The sequence below is a fragment of the Xiphophorus hellerii genome, chromosome 24 (assembly GCF_003331165.1).
Source record: "Xiphophorus hellerii strain 12219 chromosome 24, Xiphophorus_hellerii-4.1, whole genome shotgun sequence".
Taxonomy (NCBI): Eukaryota; Metazoa; Chordata; class Actinopteri; order Cyprinodontiformes; family Poeciliidae; genus Xiphophorus; species Xiphophorus hellerii.
Genome location: NC_045695.1, coordinates 16,339,986 through 16,354,698, shown reverse-complemented (window position 1 = coordinate 16,354,698; position 14,713 = coordinate 16,339,986). Strand labels below are relative to the sequence as shown.

The following is a 14,713-nucleotide window of genomic DNA, read 5'->3' as shown; positions in this document are numbered from 1 at the left end:
AGCAGCAATAGTAAATTGGTTTTGCTAGTTTCTGTTTGATTCAAGTTTTTGAAGCATTTATAAAAAACAAGACGAACAGAATCAGTAAAACTTAATCTGTTTAAAAAATATTTATTCAAAACTCTCAATGAAACCGACACCATCATAATGGTTTGAGTTTATATAAAAACATTGTAGCAGTCCTCATAACTGCTGTAACAGACAGAACTCTAAACCAAACCCTTATTTTGAAGGGGAAAACAGGAAATACTTGCCCTTGTTATAAAAAAATAATCATGAAATTAATGAAAGTCACCTAACAAAGAAAACTATGAACTTCTCTTAGATTTTAATATTAAAAGTAAAACCAGCAGCTTGTGTTAAATTGAAACCATTCCAGGTGAAACATTAAAGAAAATCCCCACAGCTCCACTAATTATATTAACTTTTGTATTTTATGTGTCAAATCCCTAAAATACTGAATCCCTTTTATTCAAGTGAAGATAAAAGCTTCATTCATGTGGCTATTGATTAAAAAATCCTTCATCCTAAAAGTTAATCAGAGCCTGCAGCTTTTGTCCCGTCATTTCATGAATCCTACCACCAGGGGGCGACATCAGTACGACACGAAATTGGCAGGAAAAATCCCGACGCGGCCATCGTCCAGCTGTCCTTCCCACCAGTCGTACTGGGAATCCGTCTTGGTGATGACGGTGATCCGGTCGCCGGGGACGAAGCTCAGGTCGCCGGGCTGCTGCCCTGTAAACGGGTGGGTCGCCATGACGACCAGAGAGCCAGTAGCTCCGCCCCCTGATGCTGACGAGCCTTCATCTATAAAAAATTAAAAAATGTTAACTTCCTTCAACTAAATTTGGTCATTTGTTTTCCTAAAACACATTGAATTATATTTTTAAAAATCCTTTTGAAATATGAATAAAAAAAGTCATAATTTGGAAAAGTTTTAAATATTTTAAAAGTGTGTGTATTATTATTCTTACCATAACCCGGCGGTTCGGGGTCAAACTGATCTGCAAAAGTAAAAACATCAAGAAACAAATCAGTTTTACATTTACAATGATAAAATTATGAGACAAATATCAACAAAAACGGCAAAAAAAAATTAGGCAGAAATGTTTAGAACTTGTAACATTTAGATTTTTAGTGGAAAAAGAGGAAAATTGTGATTTTATTATTCCTCAAATACTAAAGACTAACCCAAAGAATAATTCTTCAGTTTCACTGATGTAGTGGCACAATATTTTATCCAAAAACATTAAAATGCAAAACTGATGGTGATGAACATAAAAACAGATAATCCATGCAAAGAGTGAGAGTTTTGGTACCGTAGCGCGGAGGGTCGCGGGACGCGAACTGAGCTGAAACAGAAGATAAACAGGAAGTCAGAACACAACTGAACATTTAACGGCAGCTTTACTCTGTTCTCCTTAAATACTTAACATGGGTTCATTTTTTATTTTTAAAACTTATTCACAACAAAGTCAGGAGGCACAAAATTTTAATAGTGTTGAGATAAAGTTAATTTTAATTTACGTTGCTGCTGTATTGGAAATGTTCAAACTTGCATCCCAAAATTGTTTACTTCAAAAGTTACAGTTTTCCTCGTTTAAAGTTTTTCTATAAATTTAAGTGAGAAAAGCAGCTGGTTGGGTTTATCTTAATCTGCTATAAATCTGTTTATGTGCTTATTATTTTGATAACATTTTTGAGAAGTGTGACGTTTTATTGGTTAATTAAATGGACACACTTTTAAGAGCGTCAGGACACTGAATGCAGGACTGTGTTGTAAACACTAGAGGGAGCCACAGCCTGAAACGACTCAAACCATTAATAACAAATAACGTCTGATTCTCCTCCACAAAAGTCCAAATCAAACATAAAATGAATCAACGTGCTGAAGATTATTCCCATTGTCTTCAAATCTCATCCCTAGTGACAAAACATTTGTTTATAATCATAAAATCTCATAATTTAGCTGTTTTTCATTTTGTTAATATGCATTAATTATGGTTCTTATCTCCTTAAAGGCGAAGCAACGACTCACTGGACGTGTCCGACTTGTAGACGGAGACGTTGGGATACAGTTTGTCCTTCCTCTCTGCTCAAACACAGAAACACTGAGATGAAACAGGAAGTAGAGATGCAGTCAGAAACAGGTGGGGCGCGCTGAGGGGCTCACCGCTGTTGGCCGGCTGCCGGTAGCTGCTCTGCGTTTTCTTCTGGGACGGAGCTGGAGGTCTGGATGGAGGAACCGACTGCAGACACAAACGCACAACAGTTCAACCCAAAAGGGACGAGGAGAGACAAACGGACAGGAAGGACCAGCAGGACCAGTACCGTGCCCCGTAGGTTCTTGCTGGTCCAGTCGGCGGTGTAGGCCTCTGTGTACACGTCCAGGATGTGGTAAAGGTCGAAGAACTCTGTCGGAGGCTCAACGTCTCCATTTAGGATACACGAAGCTCGGATGTCTTGACAGTAGAACCTGTAGGTGAAACGTTACGTTATGAAGGAAACACGCTGGCGCCTCCAGTGGCGGCTCTGCATACTTGCGGTTGGTGTCTTTGCGTTCCATCAGGTAAGATCCCTCCAGAGAAATCCCTGCAAACAGCCCTCTGGATCTGCAGTAGGTGAAGACGGCCGCAGTGCTGCGCAAGGCGATGTCCGCCTCCAGGTTCCTGAAACACAGAACCTCCATTAAAGCCTGAGGGGACGAACCGGACCGGAGAGAGCCGGATCAAAGTGAACCTTTGGTTTAACTCCTGGAGTTAAGATGGTTTGGACATCTGGTAAGCTAGCTTAGAGTCTCTGTCGTCCAGAACAACCAAGGTGCCCAACTAGGCGGCAACTGGACTTCTTCTCTTGTTTCTAGAAGATCATTCCCGTCTGATCCAAGGTTTTGGATGAAAAGAAGAAGTCCAGCTGCCATGAGATTCCTGGTAAGGAAACTGTCTGGATGTGTTCCTGAGGAGAAGTTTCTGGAATGTCCCACAGGATGGACAGAAGACATCTCAAGGTCACAGCTTGTTCTCCTAAGCAACTCAAGACAACAACTGGGCTGTAAATCAACCAAAATACCTTGGAGAGATGGAAGGAAAATGATGAATGGGTTTAAATACTTTGGAATCAAAAGTCAAAACGTCTGCGGATCTGGAAGTTCCTCCCAGTTGCTCTTTGACTAGGCCATCCTAACACAAACATAGTCTGATCTAGACCATTGTAGTTGTTCAGGTGAAGTCTCAGTCTTTGATGCAGTGGTGTCCAGAGTCAGTCCTCAACGTCCTGAATGTTATGAGGTGAATTTTCCCTAATGTCTAGTATTCAGGGTGGTTTTCCACGTGGTACCAGTTCCTCTTTTAGAACCTCCTTTGCCTTTTCAAGCTGAAAACACAACGTCAGAAGGCTGTTGGTCACTGATTGGGTAACTCCATTCCTCCAGGGTTTGGTGTCCTGCAATGTTTAGATGTGTTTCTGCTTCAACACACTCAGACAAACAATCAGACCTTCAGCAGGACTCTGGAGACTGAACAGTGAGGAAGAGATTCAGTCATTTGGTTCAGGTGTTGGACTAGAGATGAATCTACAGGTTGCAGGACGCCGGCCTTTCATGACTGGGGTTGTAGGTATGAAGTCTGTGGCTGCGTAGCTCTTTAGGAATCTGACAACAAGCTGCTCTGGAGCCGCCTGATACGATGACTCCGCCCACCGGAGCAGGCACACAACTGTATTGAAAAACAACCCCAACAGCTTATTTATGCTGTAAAATTCTGTTACATTATAATCAGGAACTTTAAAAGCAGTCAATTAAATCAGGTCTAGCTTATTTGTGTCTGCAGCTGGTGAGTCAGACTCCAGGCCACGCCCACTAACGCACGCCAGCCAAAACTTCCAGGTGAAACTTGTCGAGCCGCCCTGAGGCAGGCTGACCTTGTTCTAAATTTACTCCGCTGTCACAAATCAAAGCTTCTGGAATCAACCACAGCTGCTGATGCTGATTCTGTTTGTTCCAGGTTCAGGCCTGAAAACACAAACTGTCAACAACTGGCAGCTTATTAAAGGGATAGACACAATTTACGATCGACTGTAAATATTAGAACCAATAAACCAGCAGACAGACGGAGTGAGGGAGGCAGGATCTCACCTGCCCATGGGTCCCACGGCGACGGTGCAGTTCCCACCCAGCGTCAGGTTGCCGCCCTTTGTGAATGCTTCAATCGCTCTCCGTTGGTTCAGGATGATCACCAGGTCTGACACCTGAACACAACACGCTGTCTTCAGGGACCATTCACCATCAACACACAGAGGGCTGATTCCAGTCTGACTTACCTCCACACCGAGCTCAAAGCCTCCACCGAGGCCCGCTATGCCGATGGCGGATGGCGCCGACCAGCCTGGACCCAGGAAAGATCGTAAGAATCAGCGCGACCACTTCAGGCGACGCACATCGTTACAGAGCTACTCATAAAAAATATCTGCTTCTGATGCGGAGAAGAACTACTGAATATTAAAACCCATCCAGAACGAGACGAGGGTCAACGAGAGACACTAGGACCGCCACAGAGACTGGACGATGGCGTCAAGAGGACGATACAAGGGGACAAAATGACCTGGACGATGCTAACAGACTGAGGTCTTACGTCTGTCGGCGAGTCTGGCGATGACGACGCCGCTGCCTCCTCTGGCGGTGACCATGAAGCCCGCCTTGATGACCGAGATGATGGCCAATCCTTCAGCCTTGGCTATGATATGAGCTGAAACAGAAACACACTGATGAGCCTGAACCTGCAGGCGGCGAGGCGCATCAGGGATGTTCTGTACCGGGGATGAGTTTGTCCGGTCCAGTCCTGTTGGAGATCTGAGTGAAATCTCTCAGGATCTTGGCAGCTTTCTTGGCCTCTGACCTCAGGTTGGAAGGGATGGGATTCACTGCAGACAGGAACAACGGAAACGGGACATTTTCACCTCATCCAGTGAACTCTGGAACTAAAATGTGAAGAAATCTGAAAGGTGTGGCTTGCATATGTATTCAGTCAGTTACTGTAGCTGCATTTCCGCTACAAATGTCCATAAAATTTTGCTATTGTGCTAATGTCAAAAAAGAAAAAAAAAATCACAATCGCACCATTTCTACTAAATAAGAAATGCAATTAAAAATCATAAGTTAAGTTTGTTCACATGATAAAGCATTAAAAATCTTGGCACTAATGAATGTTAGCGTGATATATTCACATATGGGTCGGGGCTCCATGTGAGGAGAAAAACCAACACTGCTCATCTCCCTGAACGCATCACCAGAGTAAGACCAGCCAGCGGCAGCATCATGCTGTGTTAGAGTTGATTAGAAGATGGATGGAGCTGGAAGACCTCAGGTTCTCCTTCCAGCAGGACGACCGCCATGAACACCCAGCCAGAGATACAATGTTAGAATGGCCTAGTCAAAGTCCAGACTTAAAAACAACTAATCTGTGGGAAGATCTGAAACTTGATGTTCTCCAGTCAATCTGGTAGATGTTCAAATCTACCAGAGTCGCTTCTTTAACCAAAGAATGCACCTGCACACCGCACTTTTCAGATTTTCATTTGTAGAAATGCTTAAATCATCGTCCGTCCTCTTCACAGTTATTCACACCGACTCTTCTCCTTTCACATAAAGTCCCAGTTTGAGCGATGTGAATCCTTCTGCAGCGCAGCAGAACCCAGAGAGCGGCTCGCCGGTCCGATCTGCTGCAGCAGCACATTCCTGACCCGGTGACGCAGCAGGAGGCCCCACTGGAACCCGATGGGTCAAAATGAAAAGAACTGAAATAAAGAGACTTGCCCTGTATTTTCAGTTAAAATGAAACCAAGGAAGTTCTTGGTGTTCTGGTCGGCTTCGTTTTGTTTATGTTTCTGGATTGTTTTGGTCGGTAGAATTCAGGGAATCATTATTGGGTTTGTGTTTTCAGTAAACAAGAAGATGATCAGGGCTTTAAGCATTTCATCAGTCTGAGGAGGTTCTGGTGGTCTTCAGTACGGTTCAGTTCGGTTCTGCTTGGTTGAACTCTGGTTCTGATCCAGGTTCAGGTTCTGCTCACACAGAAACATCCTGCGACACTCCGATCCGTCTGCCTATAAGTCCGGTTCGGTTCTGGAGGTGTGAACGTGAACTCTGGTTCGACTGAATGCTAAGCGACCGCTCCAAAAGCAGGAAGTGGACTACAGAGCAGGGCATTTTGGGTAAATCCAATCAAAACAAACATGCTAGCCTAGCGCTAGCAGGAGAAATAGCTTGTAGTCTTTTACCAACAACAAAATATTTGCTAAAATCTGACGCTACTCCATTTTTGTTTCCATTTGGCAAAGACGGAAGTTGTGCTCAGTGTCTTCTTGAGAGGTTTCTGTGGTGTTTCTTGGTGCAGCGCCCCCACAGGCCAGGAGGGGAACATGTTGCTCTAAAGAAAATCGCAGCAGCTGGAACTGGAACAAATGTCGTAGTTTTTATTCACCAATCAAACATAGTTTAAGGGACTATCAGGTGGAAAACATCTTTAAATTCTCTTTGTAGTCGGGTTAAACCCAAACGCTTAAGTTAGCATCATGCTAGTGCAACAAAAGTGACATGCTAGCATGTCTTGTCCTTGTCTCAAGCAGAGACATTTTTCTGTCCCCTGATAAAACAGACAGCGTTTATAACCAGACCGGACCGGACCGGACCATTGTTCTGTGGATCCTGAACTGAAGCGGGTCGGTTCGATGATTTGCTTCTACAATTGAAAAGCTTAGTGGCCGGTGTGTACCGAACCGCACCGACCCGTAAAACCAGGCTTTAGCTTCTGAGAGAAATGACTCACCTAACTGATCATTTACTGCTCTTTGGTTGTTATGTTTATTTTATTATTTTGGTGACATTTCAAAAACAAAATAAATAATAGAGCACAAGAATTTTTTTAATTAAAAAAAACAAAACAAAGAAAACTGCCTAATTCCTCGAAGCAGATGAAGTATTAAACTGTCAAAAATGTAAATATTAGAAACTAAATCATTAAATTTAGTCAGATTCTGCTGTTGCCGGGCAGAACATAACCAGCCTCGAGATCAACTTTAAATCTGTTCTTTGGTTTGTCCTGAGTCCGTCTAAAGGGCCACGGACCTGCGGTTGATCATCAGCTGACTGAGCTACCTGACCCACTACAGGGAACAACCGGACCGGTCCTGAACTTCCTGTTTCCTCCAGAACCCGGACAAGACAGGAAGCAGGACAAAAACAAACCAGAAGAAGAAACTTTATCCTTTAACTTACTTTTCTTTCTTCCTCTGTGGTTGTTTACCTGCCGACAGGTGAGCTGACGGGATGCCTCCTCTTTTCTCTTCCGCCTCACCTGATGGCCGGAAGCTGCGCAATGCTCACGATTACGTCAACGCAGCGGACACACCTGGACAGGTGGAGGCTGTCCTTAAAGAGACAGACGCCACGCGTTGTTCAGTCAGCTGTGCGCGTTCCCGTTCTTACGTCTGCGCATCTACGTCGCGCGTTCACGTGACATCAGCACCTGTTTGCCCTGCGTTTTGTCTCTCAGGCTAAGCGAGCCTGACCTTCCATTTGTTTATTTATATTTGGTGGAAATGAAAATATAATCAGAGGTGGAGAAGCCAAATACTTCAGTTAGAGTAAAAATACTTCAACTTGTTTTTACAAGTCTAAAAATGTTATACAAATTACAGAGACTGTTATTTGTATAAAAATAAACACCGATATGAAATCAATTACAGTAAAGTATTTCACTTAAATTTCCCAAAACATTTTCTTAGTACATCATAACACAAATCTAAATATTAACAAATTTCCTGAGGAGACAAAAGGAAGCGACGTTTCTTTTATTTTTACAAAAAGTAACATCCACTCCTTTTATCTGTCTTTTGTTTTTATTTGGATTCATTTCTAAATTTATTTGTAAATTTTAGCAACAACATTTCTTAAAAATTTATCTAAAATTCCTAAATTTCACCCAAAACTTTTTTTCTAGCTTTATTTATAATAAAACCAGCATTTCAGCTTTAATCAGGGTGGAAACTAATCTTCTGATCCAAAGTTTTAAAATAACTTATCATATTTGTACAATTCACACATTTCAGTTTTGAACCATGGACTTTTTACTCAGAGTTGATGAATATTTTGGTTGTTAGATGTTCAACATGGATTTAAAATCCTAGATATCTGAGCTGCATTCTCATGTTCCGCCAGCAGATGTCCTCAGTGAGGCGGGGCGCCGCCGTCAGCGATCCGACTGAAGAGAAGAAAAATGTTTTCATTTTGATTCAGAAACAAATCAAACCTTTTGTTAGTTTGTTCATTTTAAAACCAGCTGATGAAAGAGATTCGTAATATTTCACTAAACATTTTTTCAATCTGAGTATAAATTAAAAGATCTGTGAGTTTTTTCCAAACATCTCCTCATGTTTTTAGGATTTTCCACGGCTCGTCCTCTTTAAATAGCCCGCAGGATAAACAGCAGACTGACTGCAGCCATCAGTTTCCCAGCGTGAGGCCACCCAAACTCCCGGACCCGACCAGAACCAGAACCCCTCTCTAATGGATCTCCTACACTCCGGCTCAGCCTGGAGTCTGTTGTTTAATAACATCCTCTCAATGTCATTCTTCATCCTCCAGAACCGGGCTGACCCGGTTCCCTAACCAGAACCCAACCAGAACCAGCTTTTCTAAGTAAATAATTCCTGATGGAAAAGTTTGACTTCTACTGGCAGATTATTAATCTTATGGGGAAATTATCTTATTATAAATGATACAATCTGCCAGTGGAACCAGTATGTTTTTATCTGTAATTATTTTCTTAAAACAAGCTTCTAACTGTGCTGAAAAAATACTTTTACATAAGTTTTGTCTTTTTATAAGGAACTATTCGTATTTTTCTGCATTTCTGGTTTTGATTCTCATCATATTTTAGTTTTATTTGGTTATTTTCTGTCTCTAGTTGTTATTCAAACCTCGTGTTGCCCCAGTTTTCTATTTTTGAGCATTTTAACGCTTTATGACCGTTTTTCCGTGTGATGTTTGTCATTATATGCCTGTTTAACAGCGTTGATCACATTTTCTGTGTTACTTGATTTAATTGGCATAACTTCAGATTTTCAACTCATTTCAAGGGTGACCTCTGTAACCCATTCTTTGGTTAAATCTCATTTTTGTGTCTGTAACACATATTTAAGGTTGGATTTTCAGATTTAAATCAACTTTTATATCTAATATAGAGTATTTTATCCCAAAAACAAACCAAAAATCATTTTGGATGTTAGAAAACGGTGAGGAAAACAGCCTGCGGTCGGTGTGTGTGCGAACAAACCGGGGCGCAACAATTAGTGACAGACTGTTAAAGAACAAGTCTCACCTGAGCAGAAACCCCACCTGGCCACGCCCACAGCCGCCAATCACGGCCCGCTCCCAGTACTGAGCTGCTGCGGTGTGTGGGTGTGTGTGTGTGTGTGTGTGTTTTCGTGCCTAAATTAATCGCAGGAATGTGTTTATTTAAAGAAGCTGCTGTGAAAGTGAGTTGGTGTGTAAAGACGGCAGCAGCGCTGGCGCAGGTTCAGGAATAATTCATCCAGGTTAGTCATTACCTGCCGCAGCTGTTACTCACCTCGCTGCTCTCACTCTTTTGTTTCTGCTCATGTAACTTGACCCGCTGACCTCCCGGTCCGCCGCTCGCTGCCAGGACGCTGATATTAATATGCAGCAGCATCTTCCTGGTGTTTTCCTCCAGAACCGGGCGGAGCGCCGAACTAAAAATAGCAGGAGATGAAGATCTGCTGCAGCTGGGTCAGCAGGCCACACCGACCAGGTTCTGGTTCTGGTTCTGATCTCCATCCAGAACCAGAAGCAGCATTCAGCTTCCACAAATCTGGAACAAACTTCCAGAAAACTGCAAAAGAGACAAAACACTGAGTTCATTTAAAACATTAAATAATCTTAGAGTTACTTTTGAAACAGGAAACATTGACCAACAAACTGAGTTTACTTTTACTTTAGTAACTTTTTAGACAAAAATAACTTTTAGGAGTATCTTAACTACGCTGTACTTTTTACTTTTATGTGAATCATTTTATTTTGAAGTATTTTTACTCTTCCTTCAGTAAAACTTCTGGGTTTTCTGCCAACTGAATGAAAATCAAACATGTTTTAACCAAAAATTACAAAGTTTTTTATTGAAATAAAATAATTTGGAAACATTTTCTTTTGTCTGATTTTGATGTATTTTGTTACTTATATGAATTATTGTCATTTTTATCCTTGAAATACCAACATTTCCACTTAACTTTATAACTTGGTTTGTCTGATTATGTAATTTTTAAATATTAACTGATTATTTGATCAGTAAGTCAATACTTCAGTAGACTTTGTACCAAGTACTTTTTTATTCTTACTTGAGGATAAATATGTTGAAGTGGAGCTGCTCTAACTTTAGTATAATCTTTTCTACCTCTGATTATTGATTATTTGACAAAACATAAAGTCTGTTACTGATTTTCACAACTGTTCGCTAAATGATGTTTGATTTATTTTATGTTTTTATGTTGCAAAAGATAAAGAATAAAGATTTAACAGCAATATTTCAGCTGATTTTGCCTGTCAAATAGAAAAATAAGTGGTTGTTCATTTTTCAGTCATATTTTCTCTGAGTTATTCATAAATTTATAAACATTAGAGTTCTAAATATTTAATTCACAAACAAAATATTTGCTTAGTTTGTAAACAAATATTTCCAAACTAATAAATATCAGTTTTTTTAATTAGTTTTGTTGTGTTGCAAGTTTACAATAAGACAGTAAATATTTAGTTTGCAAACTAAACATTTATTTTTCAAAGTAAATAATTAGTTAAGAATATTTAACTTGTTAACTAAATATTTAGGTGTGAATTAAATATTTAGTTTGGAACTCTGACATTTATAAATCAATCAATCAATCAATCAAATGTTATTTGTATAGCACATTTCAGCAGCAAGGCATTTCAAAGTGCTTTACATCATAACAAACACAGAATCACAATGCAATATAGAATCAATCATTAAGTCAAGTTACATCAATAAATTTGTAATTGATTACATTTCAAATACAATTCTAAACAGGTGGGTTTTCAGTTGAGATTTAAAAGAAGTCAGTGTTTCAGCTGTTTTACAGTTTTCTGGAAGTTTGTTCCAAATTCGTGGTGCATAGATGCTGAAAGCTGCTTCTCCTCGTTTGGTTCTGGTTCTGGGGATGCAGAGCAGACCAGAACCGGAAGACCTGAGAGGTCTGGAAGGTTGATACAATAAAAGCATATCTTTAATGTATTGTGGTGCTAAGCCGTTCAGTGATTTATAAACTAACAACAGTATTTTAAAGTCTATTCTTTGAGCTACAGGGAGCCAGTGGAGGGACTTTAGAACTGGTGTTATGTGCTCTATCTTCCTGGTTTTAGTGAGAACGCGAGCAGCAGCATTCTGGATCAGCTGCAGCTGTTTGATTGATTTGTTGGACAGACCTGTGAAGACGCTGTTGCAATAATCAATACGACTGAAGATGAACGCATGGACGAGTTTCTCTAGATCTGGCTGAGACATTAGTCCTTTAATCCTGGAAATGTTCTTCAGGTGATAGAAGGCCGACTTTGTAACTGTCTTTATGTGGCTCTGGAGGTTCAGGTCAGAGTCCATCACTACTCCCAGGTTTCGGGCCTGATCGCTAGTTTTCAGTTGTAATAACTGAAGCTGTGCATTGACTCTAGATCGTTCCTCTTTAGGTCCAAAAATAATAACTTCAGTTTTGTTTCTGTTCAGCTGGAGAAAGTTTTGGCACATCCACACATTTATCTGTTCTAAGCATCTGTTCAGTGATTGGATGGGCTCTGAGTCACCTGGTGACATCGTAATGTAGAGCTGTGTGTCATCTGCATAGTTATGGTAGCTAATATTATTTCCTGTTATAACCTGAGCTAGTGGGAGCATATAAATATTGAATAAAAGGGGTCCTAGGATTGAACCTTGGGGTACCCCACATGTGACCTTTGACCTCTTTGATGAAAAGTTTTCAATTGAAACAAAGAAATCCCTGTTCTTTATGTAAGATTCAAACCAGTTAAGCACTGGACCGGAGAGTCCGACCCAACTCTCCAGTTGATTCAGTAATATGTCATGGTCAACAGTGTCAAAAGCTGCACTGAGGTCCAACAGAACCAGCACTGTGGTTCTGCCACAGTCCGTATTTATATGGATGTCATTGAACACTTTTACCAGGGCGGTCTCTGTGCTGTGGTGAGCACGAAAACCAGACTGGAAGGAGTCAAAGAGGTTGGTTATAGTTAGGAAGCTAGTTAATTGTTTACACACAGCTTTTTCAATAACTTTGCTGATGAATGGGAGGTTGGAGATCGGCCTGTAATTCTGCATTAGTGATTTGTCCAGATTGTTCTTTTTTATAAGTGGTTTGATTACTGCTGTTTTCAGAGCCTGGGGGAAAACGCCTGACGAGAGCGATGAGTTTACTATTTGGATCAGATCAGCAGCAATAACAGGCAGGACTTTCTTAAAGAAATGTTCTAGAGTTATAGATCTAGGACATCCAGACAGCAGGAACTGGAGCTTATTTGACTTATAATTTCCTGTAGGGTTTTATAATTAAGTAGTTGAAATTGGGTCATTTTTCCTGTATTTGTTTTGTTTGGGCACAGCATTGGTACTGACTTTATAGTGGATGTACAGATTAATCCTCTGATTTTTTGAATTTTCTCTGAAAAGAAGCTGGAAAACTGGTTGCAGGCGGCAATACATTGGAATTCAGGCGGTAACGTCACAGGAGGGTTTGTGATTCTGTCAACTGTTGCAAATAAAGCCCGAGCGTTGTTAATGTTTTTGTTTATGACATCTGCAAAGAAAGCCTCTCTTGCATGTTTTAGTGTTAAATGATAGTTACGTAGTCTTTCTTTATAGATGTCACAATGAACGTGGAGTTGAGTTTTACGCCATTTTCGTTCTGCCCTACGGCAGAGTTGTCTTGCAGATCTAACTGTTTGTGCATTTCTCCATGGAGATTTCTTTTTACCAGACACAACCTTCATTTTAATTGGGGCAATGGAATCAATAATATCTGAGACTTTAGACTGAAAATCATTTACCAACTTATCTACATCATTACAGCTTAAGGGTGAGGAAGAAGAGTAGATTTGATTAAAAGTTTCTGCTGTGTTTTCAGTGAGAGAACGTTTTGTGATGGTTGCTGTTTGTCCAAGTGGGTTAAAAGATAAAGAACTTTCAAAGATAACAGTGAAGTGATCCGACAATGCAACATCATTTACAGAGACAATGGAAATATTCACACCCTTACTGATAACCAGGTCCAGTGTGTGTCCTTGAGTGTGTGTTGCTTGTTTGACATGTTGTGTTAGACCAAAAGTCTCTAAGATATTAGCGAGCTTTTTTGCCCCTCTGTCTTGGGGGTTGTCAACATGAATGTTGAAATCACCAACAATTATTAAACAATCATAATCAATACATATAAGAGATAGAAGTTCATTCAAGTCAGTAAAGAAATTTTCCACAAAAGTTGGAGTTTTGTATAGAGTTACAGTCAAAGTTCGTTTGTGGCCTTTAACCTCAATTCCAAGATACTCAAAAGAGGTGAAGTGACCCAAAGAGATTTTACTACAATTTATGGTATTCTTAAATATTGTAAGAAATGTAAGAATAACTTGGTGAAAATATGACTGGAAAATGTTCATCCACGTTTCTACAGCAGACTGCAGTCAGGTTGAGCTCTGGACTTTGACTAGACCACCTGATTCTTTCATTCTGCTGTAGAGCTGATGTTCCAACCCATGACTGCAAGATATTTAACTGAGTTAATTTCTGGGTCTGTAATTAATGAATCACATTTTAAATCAGCAAAATGAGGAACATTCTTAACCGTTCACAGCAGAGCTGCAGCAAACACCACGTCCATGTTTGTTTTTCTGGGAACAAAGATCTCCAGTCTTCATAACAACAACAACAAAAAACCCCAGCAGCAGCAGCAGCAGCAAGCAGCAGCAGCAGCAGCAGCAGCAGCAGCAGCAGCAGCAGCAGCACACCTGGTTCAGACCAAATGACTGGAGGACGTCACGGTGACGGCAGCAGCTGGTGGCGTGCAGAGGAGGTCAAAACTGTCATCACTGATAGCTGCTGGCAAGAGCGGAAGGAGAGCTACTGCAACCACACACACACACACACACACACACCTAATTACCTAATTACTGTAAAATGACGGAGCAGTCGCTGCAGAAACACAGACAGTCACACTGATCATTACCTTGTCAAAGGAGCCATTATCAGTCCAGGTGTGATCTGTTACCTAACAGCTTCCAAAACATGCAGATGCCGACATGTTCAGAGGATGGAGGTCGAGACTTTCCCAATGCTGGCATGTGAGGAGGGTAAAGGTTCATCCTGAGAGGAAATATTCACTTTACCCTGAAACTGTCCAGGAGCCAAAGTCAACAAACATGTAATGCGGTTCACCCTGTCAGAGACCAACAGCGGCAGCGCTCTGCCTCGCCCTGAGGCAGCGGCGCGGCGCGGCGTGGCGCGGCGCCGAGGAACGCAGAGCGCCAAAACACCTGAGCAGTTCAAAACGCTTAGAGTCAAAATTAAGAGAAAATACCATTTAAACTGGGATAAAACCATCAAACATCTGCTGGGAGAAAATAAAACAAAAA

At 41.0% G+C, this 14,713-nt stretch overlaps 1 protein-coding gene across 1 annotated transcript; it reads right to left on the bottom strand.

The window, feature by feature from the left end:
• Positions 1 to 91: 91 nt before the first annotated feature.
• Positions 92 to 7,411, bottom strand: sh3yl1 (SH3 and SYLF domain containing 1). Its single transcript, XM_032556311.1, has 12 exons — positions 7,274 to 7,411; positions 4,813 to 4,920; positions 4,632 to 4,745; positions 4,321 to 4,385; positions 4,136 to 4,248; positions 2,544 to 2,672; positions 2,335 to 2,479; positions 2,177 to 2,252; positions 2,042 to 2,095; positions 1,323 to 1,355; positions 978 to 1,007; positions 92 to 810 (listed from the first exon to the last, which is right to left on the bottom strand). Coding segments are annotated over exons 1-12 (1,083 nt in total). The 5' UTR covers positions 7,275 to 7,411; the 3' UTR covers positions 92 to 595.
• Between the last annotated feature and the right edge of the window lie 7,302 nt (positions 7,412 to 14,713).